General features: G+C 31.7%; 1 protein-coding gene across 3 annotated transcripts; it reads left to right on the top strand.

Annotated features, from left to right (window-relative positions):
- Positions 1-375: 375 nt before the first annotated feature.
- On the top strand, positions 376-26,751 carry LOC132722441 (radixin-like; the record flags this gene model as incomplete). 3 transcript variants are annotated; one of them, XM_060706951.1, is given in 12 exon segments in its annotated part: positions 376-459; positions 783-878; positions 7,820-7,924; positions 8,572-8,741; positions 9,622-9,705; positions 10,152-10,298; positions 11,245-11,341; positions 15,974-16,247; positions 16,748-16,908; positions 17,382-17,571; positions 18,089-18,192; positions 23,994-26,751. In XM_060706951.1, coding segments are annotated over 12 exon segments (1,677 nt in total), but the record flags the coding sequence as incomplete, so codon positions are not given.
- Positions 26,752-27,713: the final 962 nt, after the last annotated feature.

Genomic DNA, 27,713 nt, shown 5'->3' on the forward strand with positions numbered 1-27,713 from the left:
TAATGTAAGACATTTATTTAGTCCTCATACCATTAATAAGTGTAAGACATCTGTTTAGTAGTCCTCATACCATTAATAAGTGTAAGACATCTCTTTAGTAGTCTTCATACCATTAATAAGTGTAAGACATTTATTTAGTCCTCATACCATTAATAAGTGTAAGACATCTGTTTAGTAGTCCTCATACCATTAATAAGTGTAAGACATCTGTTTAGTCCTCATACCATTAATAAGTGTAAGACATCTGTTTAGTCCTCATACCATTAATTAGTGTAAGACATCTGTTTAGTCCTCGTACAATTAATTAGTGTAAGACATCTGTTTAACCCTCTTACCATTAATTAGTGTAAGACTTATTGTAATGTATAATTACAGGTGAATGTGCGCGTCACTACCATGGACGCGGAGCTGGAGTTTGCCATACAGCCAAATACTACAGGCAAACAGCTCTTTGATCAGGTAAACTATTTCATTATTGCTAATAAATATCTCATCACAAGTACTCAAGTCTAACTCAAAACATTGCAGTCTTAATTTAAATTTTATGAAACATTTTATTCAGATTGATTGTTATGAATATGGTATTTTTATGCCAGATTTTTATCAACTTGTGCATTCTTGTTGATTTTTTTCAAATGATTTAAGATAACCTTTAAAATTACTTTCTATATATATTACGTAGTTTTAATTACTTGAACAAACCTGATTTATTCTTTTTGAAATACTACGCGTTAACTACTGTTCTCTGTCCCAACATTAATATATTTATCTGTATGTTACAGGTTGTGAAAACAATCGGCCTTAGAGAAATCTGGTTTTTCGGACTACAGTATATAGACACAAAAGGCTACTCAACATGGCTCAAGCTCAACAAAAAGGTAAACTTATCTTGGAATAAATATAACTACCTTTAGTTCATTACATTTATGTGATGATCCATCTACTTACAGGTGAAGTGTTGTTCCTTGTTAGAATTGTTGGATACTGGCCCAGTCCTTGTCCTCATATGAATATTCGCTGCTGAATTATTTTTGACACCTCATTCTCAAAAAGATAATGATTTGTTTATGTTTTTGTTTGGTAAGGTCAAGGTAGGGTATTGTAGCGGAATGATCTTAGTAAGTTTGAACTAGTTTTGACAAGGTATTTACTGGAGTGCCATTGAAGAAAACAAAATGTTGCAAGATGAATGTTGGTTCTAAGACAATTAGCTTGGCATTTGTGAACAGTGCCAAACTCTGCATGATTCTCCTGTATGTGGAAGATAAACACACAACTGCTGTCTAAAGCTCTTGTGATTTGAAGATGTTTCAATTTTAGTGTCTGGAGTTTCATTATTATGTTTAGACAGAGGAAAATGTTGATACTTGAATTCGGGTGGTATACTGAAAACAACCTGCTATATTTAATTAGGTTTTCACTTTGGTTCAAGTTGTTGAGATATTTTATGTTGGTCATGAATATATTTACAACTCTCTGAAGAGTCTTATGATTTATGGTGCCAAATTTGTTTATATGCAAATAAGTCTTTATCATTTAAGCTAAATTAAAACATGGGGCAAGGATGTATGTTATAAAACCAAGTCAAAGAAGGACCCATTAGAATTGAAGATTGGTGTTAAGCTTAGTAGGACCTGACAGTATAGAGGGATTGTAACCTTACATTGAATAGTTTTGTTATTTTGACAGGAGGATTATCTGACTTCATGCTTACTGACTTGTGTTAAATTATGTACAACAATGAATCTGTTGTGGATGACAGATTTCAGTGTGGTGTCAACTTGTAGCCCCCTCAACTTCAGTATAATATAAATTATAATTATGTGATGTTAGATCCTGAAACTTTTTGTTTTTTAACCTATAATATATATCATTGTGACTTTTTTATAACAAAATTAATGAGGCATACTTAATAGATTTACGGGATAGGTGGAATGTTTTCACCTATTGAATCAAGTATGAAATGGTCATTATCCTATTGTTTCTTGAAGGAAAAGTTCATAATTTTGCTGGTTAATTTAAGCACTGATTTGTTTTATTTTTGACCCTATCACAGTCAATAAGGAAATCAAATTGGCAATCATAATCAGACTTAAAGGTTCTACAATATGCAAGTGTTTGATTACAGTCTCTGTACTGTACAGGAAGGGAACTCTTTACCATACCACTTCACAGTCTAGAACTATTTCCGGGCTTTAATTATGAGGCGAGTACCTCTGCTAGGAATGTATTTCTGCATACTTCTTTGCTGAACAGTGTTGCTGGTGCTTTAATTTCCTTGCTAAAATGTTATAAGTTAAAATTTTATTGACATAACAAACTAAAATAGTATTTAATCTTGCCATTAGTCACTAGTTTTCTGACATATAGTTCAATTTATAACTATGATAAGATTGTCCTGGTGTGTAGTAATATACTAAGAAGTAAACTGTTTATCTCGAAATGCACCTTACTTGTAAAATTACTTGGTATAGTGCCAGGCAAATAAATGCACAAAAACTGTTTTTCCAAATTTCTTTATAGCAAATCAGGAAGTCTTAGCTCAATCCCAAAACATTTTTCACAATAAACCTTCTAACATGTTTGTAAAACGTAATGAAAGTTTCGAGTAAAATGTTTTTAACACTTCAAGGTCTCATAAACATGCAACGTTTTAGCATTAATGTCTCTCTATACAACGGTTTACCTTGATCACTTAAAACTTTTTGAATGATTTTACAGATTGAAGAACTGCTTCATTAGTCAAGTGAAACATAATATTGTGTTATATAGTGTTGATATATAAAGATATTGATCTTGAGGACAACCCAATACAGGTAGTCTGGTTATACACTGGAGTACCTCCATTCATTCATTCATACAAACATTTGTAAAAGACCTGGGTAAATTCTGCGTAAGCTAAATAGTATTTTTAGGTCAGCAAAATATTTTTATGTTGGATAGCAAAACATTATTTCTTATCATAGAATCATCCCTTTAAACCAGGGAAATATTATTGTAACTTTACAATTTTGGGCTTTGTATTCATTTTGGTTTATTATTTATTGGGAAAAAAGGCAGAAATTGTTAACCTAATATTTCATACAGCAGGATACCAGACTTTTTCATGGCTTATAGTATATAAAGTAAATACTTGTCATCTCATTAGGGCACCCACACTAAGTGCACTCCTGCTTTGATTTACCTTTTAGAAAAATTAATCATGTGGGATTAAGTATTTTTGGGATAGCTGACAGTTCCTGTTCATGAAATATTTTCTTTTTTATGGTTGTTAGAGCATAAATAATGTACAGACAGAAAACAAAAATATATTGAAACATTTCAAAGACTTTCATGTTGTCTAAGTGCCAAGTGGTTATGGTAGTTAACTGCAGATTACATGCCTCACCACTGTGTGTTCGAATCCTGTGAGGGACTTGGATTTTTTCATGGGAGTAAAAACTATTGATCTAGTTAATGGAGGGTCGGTTAGTCTTGGGTGCCTTGACTGTGCCTTAAATAATGTGCATGAAAGGTCTGTGTGACATAATTTTAATCCCATCAAAACCAATAAATTAATTCAAAAACAGTTGGAGTTTTTTCAGTGTGGGCGGAATTTCGATGTGATATTTGGAAGCATGCATACTGAATGATTACTGACAATATATAATCCCTGTAACAAGTGAAACATTAAACTATTTCTCCATTCAGATCAATATCTAGATATCAGACTGCTGAGGTTTCTGGGCAACACCATTGTATGTTGGCAACAATTTTATTTGATAAAAGAGGATAACATTAACATATTCTTAATTTTCCTGGTGACAGATTATCCTTGAATAGCAATGAGAGTGATGAAAAAAGGTTTAATAACAGCTATACTGGCCTGATGACTAATGGAAGAATTGTATCTTAATACGTGAGCTAAATCTGTGCATGATTTTAAAATGTATAACACATGATTTATGTAAGAACTGAACTGTGGTTTTATATACATGTATGCTCACTAGCGAATTATTGACAGATGTTTTTATTGTAAGAAATGTTGCTGTAAGTTGAGGTGTGGTAATAACTCATTTGTGATAAACAATAAAATTTTGTGGTTAAAATATTATATAATTATTCTACTGTTTTATAACAATACAACTAGTGTCTAAATTAATACAACCCCAATACATGCAAGTTTTATGTAGATATGAAAAATATCAATTTGTATGTTATGTCTTAATCATAATTTTCCACCTACATGGATGTTTGTTTATAAAGTATTCTGTTTAACATATATGTAAAACAAATGTTAAGTATAGGATAGTTGTATCTTGTATGAAATAATCGAGGAGATACAATAATTGTGCGCTGGAATGTTACAAATACCATTACAAATAACAATCAAGTAGAATGTAAGCGCCATACTAAACTATAAATGACACTTTTTATGATTTATGAGAAGTGTAATACAGCAGAATTCACTTTAGCTGAACAGAATTGATTTGCTATCTTCTATCTAACATTATTGTCTCATGTTTGCTTGTATATATATATCTTCCCGATCATACAATTACAAATATAAATAAACAACACTTTGCATTTGCATCATCGTAAATGTGAGCCTGAATAATAAATTATAAAAAGTTGTATTTCTTAAAATTGAAGGGGGATTTACCTTGATCTAATATCTTGCAGGTTTTATGCCTTATTTATAATCAACAAAACAGACTTGTACATAATACAATGCCATTGTGGTAGAGTATAGGGTAGAAGGAAGTTATGAGCTAGCTTTTGATAAACATACTCTTAACATTTCATGATTTAATGTCTCCATTTAAAATGGAAAAGATGTCTATGAATAAGATCGCTTCACATTTCAAAGAATTTATGTCAACATTTAAATCTTGTCTAGGAAGCTTAGTCATTTGTATATTGATGACGACAATATATGTGATGGTTGATTCACCAAGTCCATCGGTCAAACTGTTGATTTTTTTTATAATATAAACAATTAACATTTCCGTATCTGTTTATCACGTACAGCAAATGAAATATCTCTTTGTGTATTTTAAAGATTGACCAAGTTAGATTTTAAATTGATCACTCCTACTTTCTATCATATAAACTTTTTTTTATAATCATTTGACATTTGAAAAACAAGAAAACATTGTGATTGTTTTATAGAGATGTACCATTTTTTGATGTCCTGTTTTTAGGTTACATTTTTATAGTGTACACAAAACATTTTGTATTATAGTTTAAGGAAAATCCGTAACTGTTGAAGTTTGGTGTTCGGATATTACATGATTAGAGGGTTGGTTAAATAATACAGTTTTAACAGATTGTTAGTTAAATAGCTCCAGGCTTGTATATATCAGTCCATGCTAGTGTCTCAACCAAGTTGACAAAGTTCAGTTTCTTGTTCATGCATATCCAAGCGTTAAAACTACTTGTAATTTAAATAAATTACATCAACAGGATTACAACTTCAGTTGAATTAAATTTCCCTCAGTCATAATTTTACATACCTGAATGTTGTCAAATTTGTTTCATACCTGTTTAGATGCAATGTTTTCTGCATTTTTACATTATAAATGAATAAGTGATGTTATTGCAGTTGAAACTTTAAAAGTTGTTTGGTTTAGAAATAGCAGGCTACTTGATATATTTACTTGAGTTTTAAAACTGGTTTTGATATATCTGTGCGGCAGTTTTGTATTGTATCAACGGCTAAGCTGTCACACAAGTTTGTCATTGATATTTATGATATATAAGATAATACCATTCAGATATCCCTGCTCCTCCATTACTGTAGATAGTGAGCAAATAGTTCAAATGCCCCTTGAAAAGAGAGGATATAACTTGATGTTATTCCATTTTCTAAAATACAGTAATTATATCCAAGTGACTGGAGCCTTCCCATGACCTCTGTTAAAGGTAGAACAATTTTGTTACAGTAAATGATAGGTTAGTGTACTGAATTTACTCCCAGGTTGTACCAGTCTCATTTATCTGACCTGGTGTTTTATGTCACCAGATTACTGGTATCAAAAGTTTAGAGACAATACTGCCCAGGTTTACATTAAGGAAACATGATGTATGTATCAAGTTGGATATCTAATCCTTTTGTTATCATGATAATTGATGCTCAATTAGTTTGTTGATAGTTCTCTATTCCTGCTGGTAGTTCTCTATTCTTGCTGGTAGTTCTCTATTCTTGCTGGTAGTTTTTAGATCATAACTGACAATGGTGATTTATCTATTAATGAAGTTTTTTCATTAATGAATGAATGTTGCGATCATAATATGATGTTTGTGATGATTGAATAGTCACAAAAACATTTTTCTAGCAGCCAGTACAGACATATAAACAGGAGAATGTCTGAGTAGAAGTTATAAGAATCTCAATAAAAGATTACTTTCAGTCAAAATAAAACTCTGGTATGAAAAGTTGCATGAAAAGTTATTAGGCTACAGGTGAATACAGGTGTATGATGTATGATAATGGTATACAGGGTAAGTTTTGATACAATAAAGGTGATTGTTTGTATGTACATGTTATATATTGCAGTATTTACAGCCTGTCAATGTTTGATATATGGATTGGTTAATATTTCAATGATGATGTTATAATGAACGGACAGTATAACTGACATTTTGACTTGTACGCCTTTAGGGCTGTTATATCAATCTAGATGTCGGCTTCACTCAAACCTTTCTCTGTCTGGTTAAATCACCCACTCTTTTAATGTCTACATTTTAAATATCTTCACTGTCATAAATAGTTACATACAAAAAAATACACTGTTAATGGTCTTTACTGGCTTGAAGGGGTGTGAATGAAAGGGTTTGGTTTAAACTGGTACTTTTATACCTGAATTTTTGCAATAAAAGTTTTAAAAGTACATAAAATTCATCCTTTATACATTTAATAGTCTGCCATAAACTGACTTTGTCAATGTTGAATCTGGAGCATGTGAAATAAATTTTGGGGTTGAAATATTCACAACTTAATGATAGCAAGAAGTTTGAAATTAAAGATAAAAATCTGTTGGTTTTCAAGTCTATATTTACTTTCCTAATTCTGCACTAAGTTTGTTTGTATGTCAGTTAAACAGTGTCATTAAATCCTTCATTTCTGTATTGTCAGGTAAGTTGTTGACTTTATCATACTTGTTATATGTAGGTGATTGTTGCATATAGCACGGTGTATTAACTTAGACCTCCACTCTCATACATTCATGCATTGATGAACATATTAAATTTATGCTTGTCTGAAATACTTTACATGTCAGCGAAATAAGATGCTTTAGAAATATTTTGTTGCAATATTTGTGTGTGTTTGTAACTGTCTCGGTTAACCTACTTTAGTTTATAAGGAAGTCATCATCTAGATTGGTTTATCAAGGTCATTGGCAGATATGTAACCAGGGTAACAGGCTTCTTCCTTGTCAACATGAAACTGTATATGATGAACTTCTGTCAACTGTCAATTGTATAATCTACAATCTTGAAAATATTTCCCTAAACATGCATTCCAGTCCTCTAAATCTACAGATCATATATACATGTGCAAGAATCTTACATTTCATTATATTTGTACCAAAATTAGGTCCATAAAATTGCTGCTGATGTTATAAAATAATAAATTATCTAAGCATTTACAGTTTTCGTTCTGCCATAAAATAATTCCAGGTTCTAGAAGATATGAAGTTAGTACTGTATGAATGTGCCACATGTGAACAAGTATTGCTGTCGGCTTGCAATATGTTACTGAGAATAAATGGGAAATAAAATTTGTATTCTTTTAGTAAGAATATTTTATGACATGTTTTATTTTGTGTATTTTCAGGTATTAAGTCAAGATGTCAAGAAGGAGACACCTTTACAATTTAAATTCCGTGCCAAATTCTTCCCCGAGGATGTCTCAGAAGAACTTATACAAGATATTACACAGGTAACTTTATATGAGCCGCGTCATGACAAAACCAACATAATGGGTTTGCGACCAGCATGGATCCGGATAAGCCTGCGCATCCGCACAGTCTGATCAGGATCCATGCTGTTCACTTACCAACCCTTTAACAAGTAGAGGCACTGATAGCGAACAGCATGGATCCTGATCAGACTGCGCGGATGCGCAGGGTGGTCTGGATCCATGCTGGTCGCAAACCCATTATGTTGGTTTTGTCATGACGCGGCTCATATTAAATATCTATAATCAAGGTTATAGTGAATTAAACATGCAGTGGCTGGCTGAATGTAAAACATCAGTTATTCTGCAGTATGTAAAATCTATCCGTAACCTATGTAAAGTATAGTTTTTGTTTGCCATATAAAAGTTCATTAGACCAAAACTAATTTGAAACTGAATCATATTTAACATTTCCTGATTCATCACTTTATAATTCTAAATCTAATTTAAGCAATGAAATTAAGTAAAGAGGTATTATCAGATCTGTGCAGTTTATGGCGACTTGTTTCCGTTTTTCTAGTATGTGGAGGGGAAAAAAGTAAATACAATGTCAAGTACCCCACTTTAATATTGAAAAAGAACTTTCATACTTATTTATACTTGTATTTCTTTGTTTTGTTTTTTTCCAGAAAATGTTTTATTTACAAGTAAAAGATGGTATTCTCAATGATGAGATATACTGCCCACCTGAGACCTCCGTATTGTTGGCGTCATACGCTTGTCAGGCCAAATATGGAGACTATAATGCAGAAGTTCACATCGAAGGCTTCCTTGCTAATGAACGTATACTGCCTGAAAGGTATCAAGAGTTATCTCCTCTTCATAAAACTATTGTAGGGATGTAAGATAAAGGATAAAGTTATTTTAATTTGATCAGCTTGAACTGCAGAATGATCAAGATCTTTTATATATTTTAACTTGAATATAGATACAATTAAATGAGTGTTTGGCAGATGAACCATCTGTGTAGATATATACATGTTTTTACTACAGATGTTATACTTAAATGTCAATCAAACCTCCAGTTTTTCTCTCTGTTCTTGTATTTCAGTAATTGACTTGTCCAGTATATTAAACTATGTATTGTTGATTTACGAGACTTTAAGATCAAATACTTATACATGTATTGTTAAGAAAACAGTTCAAGGTCTGATAAGATTTTCCTAAAGTACAGGCTAGCTTTGCTGTGTAATGATATAAAGTTAGCATACACATTAGCTCAATATTTGTGTTATATATTCAGTATTGTATACATGTGTTCATAACCATGTTTAAAGTGTTACTGTGACATCTATAACGAAGGGGTCTCTGGCTAAACCATTTGCCTTTCAATGACTATAGTTTATATTATGCTGGCACTAAATGTTGATGTTTCTATTCTTGTACCAACATGTGTCTGAAATAATGCATGAAGTGGCACCGAAATCTTCCTCAAACACTAATGCTGGACATTTGCAATAACATCTTTACATTATCAATATGACTTAGCAATGTATCATAAAATACAATGTCTGGTGGGGGGACCCAGGGTCTGAATTTTAGTAGCTGCCGTTTAAGCAATTTTCTGCAAGTAAAAAAGTCAGTATAAAGACTATGCTCCCCTTAGACTGTGTAGTGATGTTTAGATAGAATATTAACGTAATAGAATATTAACATAATATGTTATAATGTATTGATAGAGTGTTCACCCAGCACAAGTTAACCAGAGAACAATGGGAGGAAAGGATCAGGAACTGGTATGCTGAACATAGAGGCATGTTAAGGTGAGCTGAAAATATACAACATTTCTTGATGTAGCAACTAAACCAGTTTCAGTATTCTGCCAGTTTCAGTAGCCTGCAATGACAAAACCTAAATAAAATTGTGTACATCCTGCTGTAATAAATAATATTAAGGAAGAAAGTTTTCTTCTATTGTATAGATAATTACTGAGTTATACAAACATTGTCAGCTACTGAAAGAGAAAATAATGTTCGAGTATTTGCTACTCTTGTTTGGTAAAGTACAGTTTAGTAAAATGACTACTCTTAAAACCATATGTTTGCAGCACTTAATTTCTAGCCAGTGAAGAGCACTCAAGTCTGTTACATTAATGGATTACTATTAATTGTATTAGAACATATGTATGCCATATATCTAGAAGTGTTCTCCTTGCTACAAATGTCACACTATAGGAAACAAAACAATAACGAAAGAATTTTATATTCAGGGAAGATGCAATGATGGAATACTTAAAGATTGCGCAAGATTTGGAGATGTATGGAGTAAATTATTTTGAAATCAAGAACAAAAAAGGAACAGATCTGCTATTAGGTGTTGATGCCCTTGGTCTCAATGTATATGAAAGTTCAGATAGGTAAGGTGACAGTGGTGATTAAAGTTTTAACTTACTGATTATAACTTATTTGTAACAAAAGCTTGAAACTTTTTTAAACCTCTCTTAACTCTGCTTCGTCTTACTAATCAACACTAGTGTTATTATGAGGAAACATGATCGTGGAGCCAGAAGGACCTTAACCACAAGACCAGTGCTCCCATTGTCATTTATATTTATACACCATAATTAATGTATACTTCATTGATTCTAAGATACACCAGTGTATCATATGTTGATTCTCAACACTGACAGATAATTATCAATTACTTTTCTCCCTCGGGAAATAATTCTGGAAATTAATTGTTTTGTTTAACTTTGATAAAAAACACAAGTATTTGTCAATGTTCCCATGTGAACAACTCAACTGATTAATTACAGAATCTCTATTTTTGCTGTAATTAGTTTTACAATCTGTTACATATTATGATAGAGACAGTAAATTTTCAGTATATAGATATTTTAATTCTGGTGCACTTGGTTACGATTTTTGTCAATTGTATAAATCATGTCCAGTTTTATTACAGATATCTGACAGAAACAGCTGTTTCAATGTTCAGGATTTTATATAATGTTATGTATATTTTAGATGAGATATTTGTTTTTAAGTAAAAACACATATTATAAAATTGTGCAGCATGTTGAATTATGACAATTTTTAAAAAGACCATTACAGACTTAACATTCATAGTTTTCAAGCATTTTCATTTTAGACTTGAAAATAATGATTTTTATGTGTAAATTAAAGAAATGTCAAAAGCCTTGTACATACTTTATCTTTTAATGTGTTGAACAGCAGAGATGTTTGATTTATAGTTTGTAAGATTGAGTGTATATGAGAACTTTAACAAGGTAATTTTCTAATTTGAAAATTCCCTCAGTAACAGTATTATAAAGTGTTGATTTCACAGAAAGATTTCTATTGCAGATTAACACCAAAAATTGGGTTTCCATGGAGTGAAATCAGAAACATATCTTTTAACGACAAAAAGTTTGTCATTAAACCAATAGATAAAAAGGCACCAGTAAGTACCCCTGCACGTGTAGACAGTTGTTGTAACTATGGTGAATGTGTCATCTTGTTCTGACCTCAAATCATTGGAAGCTGTTGAGTTAACTTTATAAACATGTCTTAAAAGTTGGGTCATGTTATAATAGATAGAAGCACAAGTTGCTAGGCTTAGTTCTGCTAAAATGAGATTTGTTTGGCAACAATTACGATGTACAGATATCAAACTGAATTTATTTTCTAAAATAGAAAAGAAAAAAAAAAAGATGTTGAAGAGGAAGGTTCGGTTTGTTAATATCTGCAAAGCCTAGATTTAAATGATTTGAGATCAGAATAACTTGATGTTGGGCAATGATATAGTTTGATTTAGTTTAATATTCTAGTATTGTAGAGTTTTGTTGTAAATTTTGTGTGCTGTGTTTCTTACAGACTAACACCAAAAGTTGGATTCCCCTGGAGTGAGATAAGGAACATTTCTTTTAATGACAAAAAGTTTATCCTTAAGCCAATAGATAGACGAGCACCTGTAAGTGGGGATAACCCAATGTATAATATATATATGTGTGTGTGTGTAATAGAATAGCCAGAAATAACTTCCCTGTACCTGCTTTATACATTGGTTGAAATGGCTCATACCGAAATCTAGGGTTGACCACATTATTGCTTTATCTCCAGCTAATGTTTAAACCACAATTTTATTTATCTATTGTTTGTTTGTTGGTTATTATTTGAAAGATAAAAATGACTATTTTGTTCACATAACAAATAGATAAGGTTCAAAAGTACAGATAGGTTTTTTTATTACTATTAAAGATATACTATGCCCATCTTTCAGTAAAATATTTTTATTGCAGAAATTTATTGAAATCTATAAAATTCTTACTGAATATGTCATATTTAACAAAAAGAACACACAAACTATGTATGGGAATCTGCAATCCTTATTATTTATTTCGGGTCAAGTAAAGTTGGTCCTTTAAAAAAAAATGCCAGTTTTTTTAATGACACCTTTATTCATAGTGTGTCACTGATAGTGTGTAGGGTTTAAAGAATTTCATCATTCCTTTGTGTGAAGTCGAAACATGTTTGTTTTTTTTGTTGTTGTTTTTTTTTACAAAAAAGACCATTAGGAATCAACAATATTTTCAAATACCAAGTTTGAGAATAGTATATCTTTAATTTATTGCATTTATAAACAATCATACAAAAGTATTGGATAAAAAGATATGTAACATTATTGTGGGGCCACCCAGTAAAGAGATAAAACATGTTAGTGTCATGAGCTATTTCAAGCAGTGATTCAATTATACAGTCATAACTGCAAACTTTACTTAATAAGGTTTGTCTGATAAAGCAATTAGTCATGATTAAGAATAAAAATATACTGTGACTAATGAAATAAAACATAGAAAAACGTATTTTAGTCATTGTGCCAGATTTTTGTTTATATTTTATTCCGTATCTTATCACAATGTGGCCATATTTTGGTTACTTTGCAGTTTGACTTGTTTGTCATGTAAATTGCAGATAAAATACTGTGTTTTTGTAATTTGCACCTACATTTAAAATGTAAAGTGAAAGTTTAGATAAGTTATTCTAATTTTAATCTATCACTTAAATACGTTTGTCACAAATTATTTAAATGACAAAAAGATGGCTAGAGTTAGCGGCAAGAGATGTCAGTTTTTATTTGATTTAACAAGAAATCTTTTTTGTAACTGCATGTCTTCTGTAGACAAAATAAATTGTCTTATTTGCATGCCAAATATCTTTATATATTTATATTATATCTTTAATGTAACTTTAAAATTTCTATTAGTAAATTAAGGGTTAGGAGTTTGCGTTTGCTGACTGTAATAACTACCCCACCCACAAAGTCTGTGTGGCTATGTTCCCTTCAATATGAGGCAGGTATCCAAGCTACCTTATGTTTTATCTAGGTGCTTCCTCATGTCTGGAATGATACACATATGGGCACCTGTGACAGTTACCTTATCACCTACAGTGTTACAATGATTTAACACTAGATTTGCTGGCATTTCAAAATTAAACATATAAGACTTGCATTTTGGAACAGTGTTATTAATTTTAAGGGGTGTATTTATGAAAATGTGAAGTTGGTCAGTCAACAATATAGAACCCAGTCTGACTGCACAGGTGTGCTAGCTAGCCTGGTAATATACCTGTGTCAAAGGGTTTGCAACTTTGGTTCCAGCATTGTTAGGGCTAAAATTAAATGCTTTCATGTAGAAATAATGTTTCAGGTTAAAGTATTAGGGTTCAAAACACTGTTTAATAAAGATATCATAGCACAAAGAATGTGCTATGCTTCTGTTCTAATGAATCATTCTACCGTACACTAAATGCTTTCCTCCCATGCACCATCTAAGGTTAGAAAAAGCATAAATCCATATCTGTTTTATATATTTCCTATATATCTGAAATAAACCTCCTTATGACATTAAATGAGCCATGACACGACAAAACCAACATAATGTGTTTGCGACCAGCATGGATCCAGACCAGCCTGCACATCCGCGCAGTCTGATCAGGATCCATGCTGTTCGCTTACAAACCCTATTACAAGTAGAGAAACTGATAGCGAACAGCATGGATCCTGATCAGACTGCGCGGATGCGCAGGCTGGTCTGGATCCATGCTGGTCGCAAACCCATTATGTTGGTTTTGTCGTGACACGGCTCAAATCACCTTTAATAACAGTAAAATTTTGTAATTTTTTGTAAATAGTCTGTTTATGCTTGAAATTTTATCTCTTTTATTTAAGCATATCTTCTCATTCATATAGGAAGTTTGAAATATATATTGATTCTTCAAATTTGTTGTCTAATCTTAACAAGTAAAAATATTTCTGGACTTGCATGCTCTTAGATATTATGTAAATCATTATCTTTAATGGATCATTATTACTACATGTTTTTCTTCTACTTTATACATTGGATTAGCTGATCTAGTCATTTATATGTAAATAAACACCCCTTTGTTTATAAATAATATCCTCCCTTGTTCAATGTTGATGCAGCTATTTTGAAGAAGTTAAGAATTGCTTCAATCACTTATCACCTACCTCATGCACATCCCTTAATTCACTTACCCAATGTTTTTATCCTAAACTTTCATACAGAACAAAATGATCCTATCAGCTTTTCTTTTTAAAATGAAATTTAAATAATTTTGAAATGTTTTTCATTATGCAAAATTCTAACTTTTTATTGTGCCCCCACGTTAGTGGCGGGCATTTAGATTTACCCTTGTCCGTCTGTCCTTCCATCCTTCCGTCCGTCCGTTCACTTTTGTGTCGCACGTAACTCAAAAAGTAATTGACATAGAGTCATGAAACTTTACAGGAATGTTGATCAACATGTGTAGTTGTGCACCTGGGTATTTTCGTCTGGATATTTTTAGTATTTTCAGAGTTATTGCCCTTGACTTAGTAAAATTTTGCAATTTTCAACTTGTGTCGCATGTAACTCAAAAAGTATTTGACCTAGAGTCATGAAACTTTACAGGAATGTTGATCAGCATGTGTAGTTGTGCACCTGGGTATTTTCGTCTGGATATTTTTAGTATTTTCAGAGTTATTGCCCTTGACTTAGTAAAATTTTGCAATTTTCAACTTGTGTCGCATGTTACTCAGAAAGTATTTGACCTAGAGTCATGAAACTTTACAGGAATGTTGATCAGCATGTGTTGTTGTGCACCTGGGTATTTTCGTCTGGATATTTTTAGTATTTTCAGAGTTATTGCCCTTGACTTAGTAAAATTTTGCAATTTTCAACTTGTGTCGCATGTTACTCAGAAAGTATTTGACCTGGAGTCATGAAACTTTACAGAAATGTTGATCAGCATGTGTAGTTGTGCACCTGGGTATTTTCGTCTGGATATTTTCAGTATTTGTAGAGTTATTGCCCTTGACTTAGTAAAATTTTGCAATTTTCAACTTGTGTCGCATGTAACTCAAAAAGTATTTGATCTAGAGTCATGAAACTTTACAGGAATGTTGATCAGCATGTGTTGTTGTGCACCTGGGTATTTTCGTCTGGATATTTTTAGTATTTTCAGAGTTATTGCCCTTGACTTAGTAAAATTTTGCAATTTTCAACTTGTGTCGCATGTAACTCAAAAAGTATTTGATCTAGAGTCATGAAACTTTACAGGAATGTTGATCAGCATGTGCAGTTGTGCATCAGATATTTTCGTCTGGATTTATTTAGTATTTTTAGAGTTATTGCCCTTCACTTAGAAAATTTTTGCAATTTTCAACTTGTGTCGCAAGTTACTCAAAAAGGATTTGACATAGTCATTAATTAAACCTTATGGGCAGGTTGCTCAGCATATTTACATTTGCACCTTAGGTTTCGCTTGTGGATTTATCCAGTATTTGTAGAGTTATTTCCCTTGACTTAGTAAAAAGATTGACAGAACAGTGGCGCGGTGGGGGCACCTGTGTCCTATGGACACATTTCTAGTTGTCTTTTATTTCATCATGCATGATAGTAAAACATAGCTTTTGGTTTATTTGCATTCATTATTTCTGTACAACATTTTATGTGTTTTGCAATTTGAGAAACAAAAATGAAATAATATTTGTGTGTGTGTGTGTTTTAAACTTTTGTGTGTTCTTTTTCAGGACTTTGTATTTTATGCACCTAGATTACGAATCAACAAGCGTATATTAGCATTATGTATGGGTAACCATGAACTTTACATGCGTAGAAGGAAACCAGACACTATAGAAGTACAGCAGATGAAGGCTCAGGCAAGAGAAGAGAAAACAGCCAAACAGACAGAAAAAGCTCGCCTTGAGATTGAGAGACAAAAACGTGATGATGCTGAACAGAAGAGAAAGGAACTGGAAGAAATGTTGGCACAATACAGGGAGGAAAGTGAACGAAACAGAGAAGGTAAAGATTGAATTAGCATGCTGTTGTCTATATAAATGGAATATTGTTTACTGAGAAATAGACAAGGGACATAACTGTCAGTATCTGGTTGTATCAAATTGTTGCCATATCATATCATTTTATTGACTGAGTGAAACATTACACAATGAGCAGGTTAACAATAGAGTGGTGAATTTTCAAAGTCATGATGATCTTGTTTATTCTTTTGTGTATAATCTGTTATATATCTGTTATATACTAGTACAACTATGGTAGTTTCAAACATATTTATTCATAACTCAACTGTGTTAAAAGCTTTATGAGTTTTGGACCACTTTCCAGTCTGCCTCTTGGAACTTATCATGTGAATAAGCCTGACACTAGTAGGGTTCAAACTTGCAATCCTTTACCACTGCTACTCTATAACTATGTTGATAATGATTGATTATTGTTTAAAAGATTAAGTATATAAATAGGAGAGATAACATAACTTAGTTGAATATATTCTATTTGTTACACAGCCCTAGAACAGTCAAACACTCGTATTGAAGGCCTTCAGAAGGTTGTAGAGGATTATAAGCAGGCACAGGAAGATATTGAGAGACAGAAACGTAAAGCTGAGGAGCTAGAAGCTCAACTTGCTGAGACAGCTAATATGCATGAAGAGGAGAAAGCTAGGCTGGTATGTTTGTAACAGTGTACAGTGTTATCTAATGTTTACTGATTTATGAAATTGTCAGTTTCAAAATAGCTAAAAAGTGCAATATGTTAGTCAAGAAAAAATAATAATAATAAAAAAAAGAGTAGATTGATGGATATGCTGAAGAAATGTTGCCACTGTCTAAGAAAGGTTTTAAGGATATTCATTTGTTGTCCAGGGATCTGTTTGAAAACAGTGATTAAAAATTAGTGGGGAAAGATTGCTTGATAAAGCAAGTTTAACAGGTATCTTCCAAATAATAAAGGAAATGGAGGAAAATATATGGGGGCATTTTTGTTAATAGGAAATAAGTAACTCCTCGTGATATATGACAAACATACAGGAATATGAAGCTGAAGATGTTGATAAACTAAGGCTTGTTCTTATGGCTTACATGTTTTTACATGCCTTAAAAGGGTATATCAACATATAATTGTTTTGTTACTGTATTACAGGAGAGAGAGTTCCTTGAAGCAAGAGCCGAGATAGAAGCTAGTGAATCTAGACTGCAGAACAAAGATGAGGAGATGAGTCAGATGCAGAATGCATTGGCCGAGGCACAAGAACAGGCCCAGGCACTTAGCCAGGCTATGTCACAGATGCATGTCAAAGATGAGGAAAGTGATCAAGATCAGGAACATGGAGGTATAATAATCTGCTGAATTTCTTAAATAGACTTTTCCAATTTCCATTTTGGAACAGTCCATTATCAATTTTAGGTATATCAAGGTGAGAATTTGAAGTGTGCAAGCCAACAGTATGGAGCTTGGTCAGACTGCACGAACGTGCAGGGCTGGCCTGGCTCTATACTGGTGGCAAAGACTAATCACTTTCGCCTTCAGCAGGGAGGTTAAATCATTGTCATCATCTGTGATTATATTGATTGACAAGTGTTATTTTTTTCCAAAGTTGCCATGTCTTTTAGGGTTGCTGACTTACACCCCTTTCATGTGAGGATTCTGACCGACTTGTGTACTGCAGGTGATTTGCTTTACTAAGGTCTCCACTTGTGCCAGAAATAATGTATGGAGGGTACCAGGAGATTTCTCCACCTGGAAAGTGGCTATATGACTTAAAAGTGTTAGTGTAACCTTAAACTCAAATTTGTGGTGTATGATTTGTAGAAACAAGAAAAAAAAAACACTCAATGATATGTTTTCAGATGCTAACCTACAAGTTGATGAGAGCTTGCAGGGTTTACCTAGACCAGAGGAAGATAGAATGATCGAGATAGAGAAGAATCAGAGGCTACAAGAACAACTCCTGGTAATATATCTACTGTCTTCTAATACATTGCACCTCTAATCTGTCCACTAGCTGCCTTTAACTTTGCCTAATCAGATGATGCTGTGGGGCCTGGCACTTGTCTTTCATGACAAATCTTTTTTGTCTTTTTCTCTTAAAACCTACATGTAGTTTTCAAAGCACTTTGTTTGATGATAAAAACATGTTCCTAAAACATCCTTTTTAATAAAAAAAACTGTATAAGTCTGTATTTTCACTAGACTGTAGTTTTCACAATTTCCTGGTATTTAAATTTTGACATTAAGTGTTTTGATATATTTTGATAAGAGTATTTGTTATAAATTGGAAGTGTATGAACATTGTAACATTTAAGAAAATCTTCTACTTTTTATGATACTAATTAGATTTGACGAGTAGGCTAGCATAAAGAGTTGTGAACTTAATTGAAAAATTTGTTTCTAAGTCTCCTGACATAATAATACAAGTTCTTAGGGATATATGGACTTATACAGTATTTGCTTAGAAGTCATTAAGATGACACTACCTTTCTCTGACTGTTATACTTGTTGATTTTCCTAAACACTTGTAGCTTAATGTCCACCATTATAACTGCTTTATGAACTGTGAAGAATTATTCCGGAAATAAGGAATACATATTCCTCTGTCCTAAATCATAATTCCACTATAATCTTCTGATATTCCTTACTTTTTGGCTATGTTGTTAAATAATGCATTGTGAAACAAAATTGGTCAAGATTGTAGGAATTTAGTCTGTATGAACTGCATATACCAGGTTAAAGGAACAAGTTCTGGTCCAGATTTTGAAATATTCTCAAGTTTGCTACACATAAAACAAACCTGTTGAAATATTTTACAAAATTAAAGTTTTTTTTATAAAATTCCTTTTCCTCTGGACATAAATTTCCTTAAGACATTAATCTTTATTTTTGAAATATACATAATCCATCTGATACATAAAAAATGCAAAATAAATATGGAAGTATTTGCGGGGATCGCGTTTAGAAGAAAATGATCGCAGGTTTTGAACAGAGACGTGATCAGTATTGGGCTTTGTAGGTAGGTTTTGCAATTATTTAGCATTTGTAAATGCAAAGAGCAACTAACAACTGGTTTTTATATGTTTTTCAATTATGTTTCTTATGATATGCCATATAGAACAATGCGCTACGAGAGCTTGTTACTAAAAAAGATGGTGTGCATTTTAACCCGCTTTTGTTTAACCTATTTTTTGTGTGTATTTTAACAAATGTTTTTCATTCACCAAACCTCCATTAACCTTGTTAACCCAGTCACTTTCCTTATTAACCAGTCTATTTTTATATATTTGTTTAAATTTTATAGAAAATTTTTTAATAGTTTTGAGTAGTTTTATTATAGATTAATTTATATGTGTACTATATAATTCGTAAAAATATCTGCCCATGTAAATTGCTGTTATTTAAGATGGTTCTACTAGCATGCCTGATCATACTGAGAGAGATTTTGAGTTTGTCCTTGACCAGTATAGCATGAAAGTTATGTTATGACATTTAGTGTCTGTGTAACTTAAAACCTAATCAACATAAATAAAAGTAAACAACCTTGATGGATATTTTTTGTCTTCTTTAAGTTACTTGATTTTTTATATGCACCTTATATTTTTGTTTGAATGTTTTTACCTTCAAGCATGTATACATGTGGTTTTTCGTTGCACTGTTAAAAGTTTAATACTGGGAAAACAATTTTAGAGCAAATTTATAGATGTAACTGTCAAAACATTATGAACTTGGGTCTTAAGTTGACAAGACTGATGCTAATATTCCAAATGGTGGGCACATGTGTTATCTTTTGAAAACAATTTTTGGAAGGTTGTCTGAAATTCCCAATGCACAGAACAATTACATGCAAAACATAATGTACAAGTTAAGGTAATGGTCAAACTGTAATGAACTGAGAATTTTAGTAAAATGCATGCCACAAATTTGGAAACATTTCATATAAAGAAAATACCTAGACATGCATGCATGAAATGCTCTATACAGCCTTGTTTGTTAGTACCTATTGCCAGCTGTGCATGTTGTTGAATGATATCTCAGTCTTGAATATAACACATATATCTCTTTATAAAATATTTATTAAATTAAGCATCCATTTAAGAATCTATACTAATATGAGTATATATCTATCACTAATAAAATTTGGTTGGATATTTCTTAAAACTACTTTTGAGTCATAAGAACACAATTTTATAGTTAAGTACAGTTGGAAGTCAAATTCTTTGCTATATTGTTAACATTAAAGATGCAACTGTTGATATATCTTATTGATATATGAATAGATCTAGAAGTAATGACAACAAGACGTAAACATTACTGTTCCTTATATCTTGTCGAGTAATGATGTACATGAGTATCTTAAAATGATAATAATAATAAGTAAATGAAAAATTGCCAGGAAATTTCCATGAAATATGCTTCAAGGGTATCTTACCTTACTATAAATCATTATTTTGTGAAGAAAATTTTACGCTGGTAATATGACCTCGTATCAAGATAGTTTTATTCAGAATAGTCTTCAGGTTTCCAAATTTAGCACATTATTTCTCTGAAATTCAATATATTTGAAACAGTCATAATTTAAACATGACTTGTCATTTGGCAAACACTTCTTATTTAAACAGTGCTGTATGGTAAAAATAAAGGACTTGATAATTAACAAATTCATATCTTTGGCTAATACTCCGTGGAAATTGCATGGAGGTAAATTACCACCACTGTGTGTTTCAAAATTAACTCTTTTAGGGCATTAATGGTGACATGTCCGGGGTCCGTACTCAACAGTGAAAGCTGCATTTTGTGCCCTTACGGGCGGATGGACCCTCATTAAGCATAGACTACATACATAGATAATTAACAAATGTAAAACATACAATAATTTTTTCTCTCTGATATTTATAGGCTCTTCAGGAAGAACTTAGAAAGACCAAGGATGAAAAACAACAGCCGACTGCCAATGATATTCTACATGCTGAAAACGTGAAACAAGGACGCGATAAATATAAAACATTGAAGCAAATCCGTTCCGGTAACACGAAGAACCGAGTCGACCAATTTGAGATGTTGTAATCTCCATGCCGTAACTTTATTATAAAATTATATAACGAGGAGTACACTTAACATTTCACCAAAACTTTCATGTAACTTTAATCTATTGAAATGCACATAGTACCTGGGAACGGCTTCTACAAATGACTGCATCGATTTATTTTGTGAATGCAGTGGTTGTACAAGAATTCAGTAAAGCCTTGTATTGTACTTTTGGAAATTGATAACCTTAAGTTCGGCACAATTATTGCAGTTATACTAGTAAAGATGTTAAGGATAAGACTTTTTTTAATGTTAATTGTCATTATTTTGTCATTTATTGTATTGTATCGTAATCAAATTGTTTTGTCCATATAGAGAAAATGCCCAGAGAATTATATATATATTTTTGTGATATATAATTATATACATTTATATATATCTTTAACATAATGATTATTTGAATTTGTTCATGTTCATATATTAGGACAAGCCACCTAGTTTCATATGAAGGGGGTTGGGGGTGTTTCACAACTAATGATAACAAGATAGTATTTAGTAGGGAAATAATGGCTTAGCTTTGTTTATATAATGCAGATACCTTCCTGGTATCATGATATATATGTACAGGTGCCTATGTAGCTAACTTACATTGCACATATTTAATTGTGAGCAGATTCTCTAATACGAGTGCAATAGAATATTGAGTTTTACCCGAAGTCAAATACATGCTCTGAAGTGAACAAATTCTACCGTACTTTGTGTAGTTCTATTGCAGCAATACACTTTGCACTGTGTGTTATATGTCTAGAACAAGATAAAAATCTTGGTAGGTCATGAAATTTAGAGTTTATATGAACTTAGTATGTAGAGTAATTAAAATTTTTTCTGTTGCTATGGTAACAAGCAATGTTCGGCGTTGATATCTCTGTGCCTTTATAGCAACAGAATAGTTGTTTTCACTATGCAATATTTAAACAGAATTGTTAATACTATTTTGTGTTATTTTTATTCTAAATGTATCTTAAACAGGGAGTAACACTGTCTATTTCTGGAGTAAAACAAATTTTTATTTAATAGAACAACCAATTTGCCAGTAATTATTTAATATTTCCAATCTTCCTTCTTGCTGTCCTTTTCCTCTGTTTCAAATCAATTCTGATATTTTGTCCTATTGTAACCAGGTTTAGTTGACTGTGTATGTTAGTTACATATCAATACAATGATCTATACTGATATAAAACCTTAGTTTAGCAACGATGATTTTACTTTACACTCACCTATCATGATTATTTAGATGTTTCAATCTTCCTATATTACACAATTACGCCATGTCTCAATCATGCTGGTGATATACTATGTACAGATTTCACAGACCATGATCAAACTTTGTTACTTGACATATATTTAAGACTTGTATAGCCTATCTCTTGAAAGCAAAACTAATAAATCTAGGTAATCTTATATGTGTTTGTTGTTTTTGTTACATAGAACATTTGCTGTGTGCTCATGTTCAATGACATACCTATTAGTGGTACTGGTATCTTTGTTTGCCTTAAAGTTTAAAGTGACATTACTGCTCATTCTTTCATTCACAAGTGGATTGAATTAAAAATATATTTCAAACCATTGACTGTATTAATGATAACTTACCAACAGTTGATAGTGGAAAATGTTTAGGATAAAATATGAATCTGTCTAAACTATAAAAAGACCGTCCCACTCTTTTTATAAATTTAATGTTGCATGTAATTTCCAACAGATATTTATAGAAATTACCTTGGGCCATGCAAGTAATTTATCGTTAACGCGAAGTTAATTATAAAAATTGTAAGGAATCGTGACAAAATGTCTTTATTTTTTTTTAACTCACTTTATACTTTTGGATGGGCATAATGTCACTTAAAAGTTAAAATAATGCTATAGATATTTTCAAGTAATAGAAATGAATATAACAGTTGTGGTCAGCCTTTCATCAGGTTGAGTAATTTTAGATTTTATAATTATTTGACAGTTCTGTAATTGATTTGATATACTAGAAAATGAATAGAAAGTGTTATTGAAGGAACTCCCAGGAGATATATGCCTAAAAACATAAACCTAGATCAACTGGGTACTTAAAACAGAAATACAATGTTTATGCAAAAGATAATACATAAATGTACTATTAAACAAATGAAAACCTTATTTTGATGCAATTTTTAGCCCAATTTCTGTTAAAAGAATGTGCATCTTTTTCATAAATGTCAAAAACTACTCAAAGAAAACCTGAGTAAATGATATGATTTTTTTAAATTGAGTGATTTGTCCAAACCCAAATCAAATGCTACAGAAATGTTGTAAAAATATGTCTTGATCACGCCATGTTGACAAAGACACAAAAAAAACTCAGTGAAGTCCTCTTAAGGAGCACAGGGCAACTGTGTGTTCTTTTGTTGTGTTTTTATATTTAAAAAAAAAAACAACTAAGTTGTGGGTGATATATCTAAGGCTTCCTTACGGAGATTTCATCAGGTATTGACGGTAGTCCCATTAAGTGTTGAAGTAAGCAACACGTGTTTACATATATATATAGAAATATTTAAATCAATTCAGTAAGTAATTGATATACACATATGTTTAAAGACAACTGACGAAATATTGTTTTGTAAGAAGTTTTGATTTATATGTTTACCTGTGTTATTTCATTATTTATATGTAATTGTGTTTTCATGTAATTTATATATTTACCTGTTGTAGGCTTTACAAGCAGAGCTAAAGACCACCAAGGATGAAAACAAACAGACGCGCAACGATGTTCTACACGCTGAAAACGTAAAGCAAGGGCGTGATAAATATAAAACATTGAAGCAAATCCGTTCTGGTAACACAAAGAAAAGAGTTGATGAGTTTGAATCAATGTAATAATCATATCATAGTAGACTGTATATTATGTTGTATAGGAAGACTGTTTGTACACCTTTCACTAAAAGAAACAAAGAAACGAGAATGGAAGACAGGAAATAAAACCAGGAACTTGTGCACGCCAGCTAGACAACTTTCATATCTCTGATTTCAAGTATCATCTGAATACATTGTAAACAAAATAGGAATTTTTGAGAAATATTATTTGTTAAGAGTAGACAATATATATACATGCTTGAACGATTTTGGCTGTTGAGAATGTAATTTTGTTAGTGTTTTGGGGAAATATATGATGGTTTATAGAAGTTTTATATTTATATACTTGTGTAAACGCTAGAGAAATAATTTGTATTGTTTAATAGAGAGATAAACTCCAGGTTGATCATTGGTTGTAAACCACCAATACTGTTAATACTTTGCTGGATCATTTATGTTAGCTTTTATATGCATGATATAGCCGGAATGAACAAGTTCAAGTGAAAAAATTTTTTATCTTTTCATGTATTACTAAAAGATGTAGTTCCTATTTAGTAAATGAAATATATTTTTTATAATAGAAAAAAATTGTTTAATATGACTCTTTGAGAGGTTTTCCACAAAGAAATATTTGTTGAGATATATTGTTAATGATGAATTTATATACACTGAAAGTGCTATAAAAATACTGCCTGTAACGAAAGTGGGACCAATAAGATAATGCAGACAGTGAAAATGTTGAAAAAAAGATTTGAAAAAAAAGAAAATAAATCTCTTCCTATTATAATCATGTACAACTAAAATGTATTTTGTGTGCCTATTTATCGTTTCAAAAGGTGCAGGTATGAGATAATGATTGTGTTTTTCTATATCCTCTCTTATTGTATTCTGTTCCTGTGTTTTATATAATGACGGACATCTATAGGTGATTAGAGAAGTTCAGGTCTAGTTTGTAATCTTTTAAGATGCCAAAATATATTTCCTGTGTGAACTATGCTTGAAACTGCAGCAAACATATAGAATTCAGTTTTGATAGTGATGTTTTATATGTAGAGGTAGGAGATTCTCAAGGCTAGAACAAAGAGCACCTGTTTATTTACTGAATGTCAACAGTTAATTAGTTAGTTTAAATTAATTGTTAAATGAAAATGAGAATTTTTCAATTTTTTCTTCTTTTCAAAGTTACTTTTACTTCCTGTAAATGTCTTCCTCCCAATCATCTAGATGCAAAATTAATGTAAGAGAAGATGAGATGTTTAGCCTTGTAGGAATATCTTACAAACACTGTAGATAATTTATATAGCCAGGATCATGTTTTCATAATGCACTCAGTTAATATATATTTACCCTTCTAGCAGAGTGATTGTGTTCAATCATTTTTTGTATGAACTGTTTTCGGAGAAAAAATTGTCATTGTTTTTTTTGATGATGAACAAAAAAGATTTGGTTACCAGCTTGTAGCTTTAGACCTCTTAACCCCTTTTTTTCTGGGAAAACAGTTGATATGTTTGTCATTTATATAACCATGATCAAATTTAATTGTTGTTCATGTAACATATTGCCAGAGAAAGTTATATATTTTTGTGCTATATTACACACACTGTTTGATAGCTAGGTTTTGTTAAAATTTTCATACATTCATATCTGTCATATTATTGTACAGTTTGATCCTGAAATAAATGGCCACCTTAATGTACATTAATTGGCATTTAATTACTAATTAATATTCCTAGATTTTGATAGGAAACCTTCGCTTAGCTTGTTGTAATTCAATGCTAAAAATATTATCTGCTCAAATACAAAGTTGGTAAACCTATGAATATGTTTAACATTTGATATATTCCTTAGTTTTTGAAGTATATTGCGCACACTTTCTGCCTGTGATCATTTAGTAAATTATTGTAATACAATATGATATTGTCACAGTACACAAAAATCAATTTTAATATTGAAGAATACTAGTAATAGATAGTTAAAATATATTTTAATAAGTGATTTATACAAATTTTCTTAATCCATTGATTTGTTTTTATGTTCCTTTAGAGATCAGTTTCAATTGATCTTGATGCTGTTTCTAAAGCGACACAATATTATACATGTATTCACAATGCAAATCATTTAAACAGAATTGTTAACACAGTAACATTATTTTTATACTATTCTGTCCAGTAGCCTAAAACATATGTAAGCAGAAAATCTCACTCCATTTTAAACTCTTTTTATTTCTTTGAAACATGAACTTTTGTAACCTTAACCCAGCCCTCCTTGCTATCTATTCTCCTTATTAACATCAAAGAATACCCAATTACAATGGTATTTTCTTCCAATATTTAGTTTCTATTTTGCTAAATTTTCTTTCTGCAAGTCATGTATGTATCCACCTAAATGATGAAATAAATTCTGATAGAAATGATAATTTTCTTTTGGTTCACTAAACTTATATTCAAATTTCCCCAATATAACATGTTCTCTATGTTTGTAATCTGTCTCAACCATGCTGGTGATAATATGTACAGATTTTGCAAACCATGATCAACTATGTTATTTGAAATACATAAAAGACTTGTATAGCCTATCTTTTGAAAGCAAAACTAATAAATTGAAATCATTCCAAAAATGTGCGTGTTTGTCTTACAACATTTCCACTCCTAGCAGATGTTTGTGCCAGTCAATTATAAGAAAATGATGAAAGCCTAACTTCTGAAGTGCCATAGGCTCTCGGTCATTATTTTAACCCTACTGCTAACAATGCACTTGATTCAAGCATCCATGATAGTGTGGAATGTTAAAGATTCAAGCATCCAGGATATATACAACTTTGAGTCAAAGAACCTTAGATTGTACGTTTGGCGAGCAAGACATGTGAGCTAGTAATTTATCTCCTGGGGATCTTAATTAATTGCCAGGAAACAGGTAGGCATACTCTAATTTATTGGTATCGTGGGAGACCGATTTGACATTTATTACTGCAATTGCTACTTAAATCAAAAGTTTAATGCTGACTGTGAACATATATTTTTATGAAAAGTACCATGTTGTTAGTCATAGTTATGTGAAAGATGGAGAAAAAAATACAAACACTATTTTAGTCTTGGTTACTTTCTGCTGCACAATAATCGAGGTCAATGCAATGTTCCTATGCACCAACAAAGAGATAAACTGATCCAAATGATTAGTGGTGATTGATTCATGTGCCTTTATTAATACCATTTAGCAAGGCTATATTTAGAAAGTATAGACAGCCTCGTGTACTTAAAGCAAAGCATGTGACCCATTCATGTCCAAGCGCCATGCTTTGAACAAATTTTGTATATTTGTGTACTTTACATGTCCTTCAGGCCATGTTACAGAGAGTATCTCCTGTATCTGGCAATAAGATTTTAAAAGATTTTCGGGGCGTGCTTAATTTTGCTTCTGAGATGAACATGCTCGAGATGATACAACAGAACAAATTTCTCTGTTCATGGATTCGGAAGGTATTTTAAAGCACTTGTTTTCCGTTCACATCTAGTTTAGCTCCAGTGACCCAGATATAAAACGGATCCAAGTTATTTGAAGAGCTTGGAGCTTCATGCAAGA

The sequence above is a fragment of the Ruditapes philippinarum genome, unplaced genomic scaffold, assembly GCF_026571515.1.
Source record: "Ruditapes philippinarum isolate M1 unplaced genomic scaffold, ASM2657151v2 ctg5450_1_1_1_1, whole genome shotgun sequence".
In the NCBI taxonomy this organism is placed as follows: domain Eukaryota; kingdom Metazoa; phylum Mollusca; class Bivalvia; order Venerida; family Veneridae; genus Ruditapes; species Ruditapes philippinarum.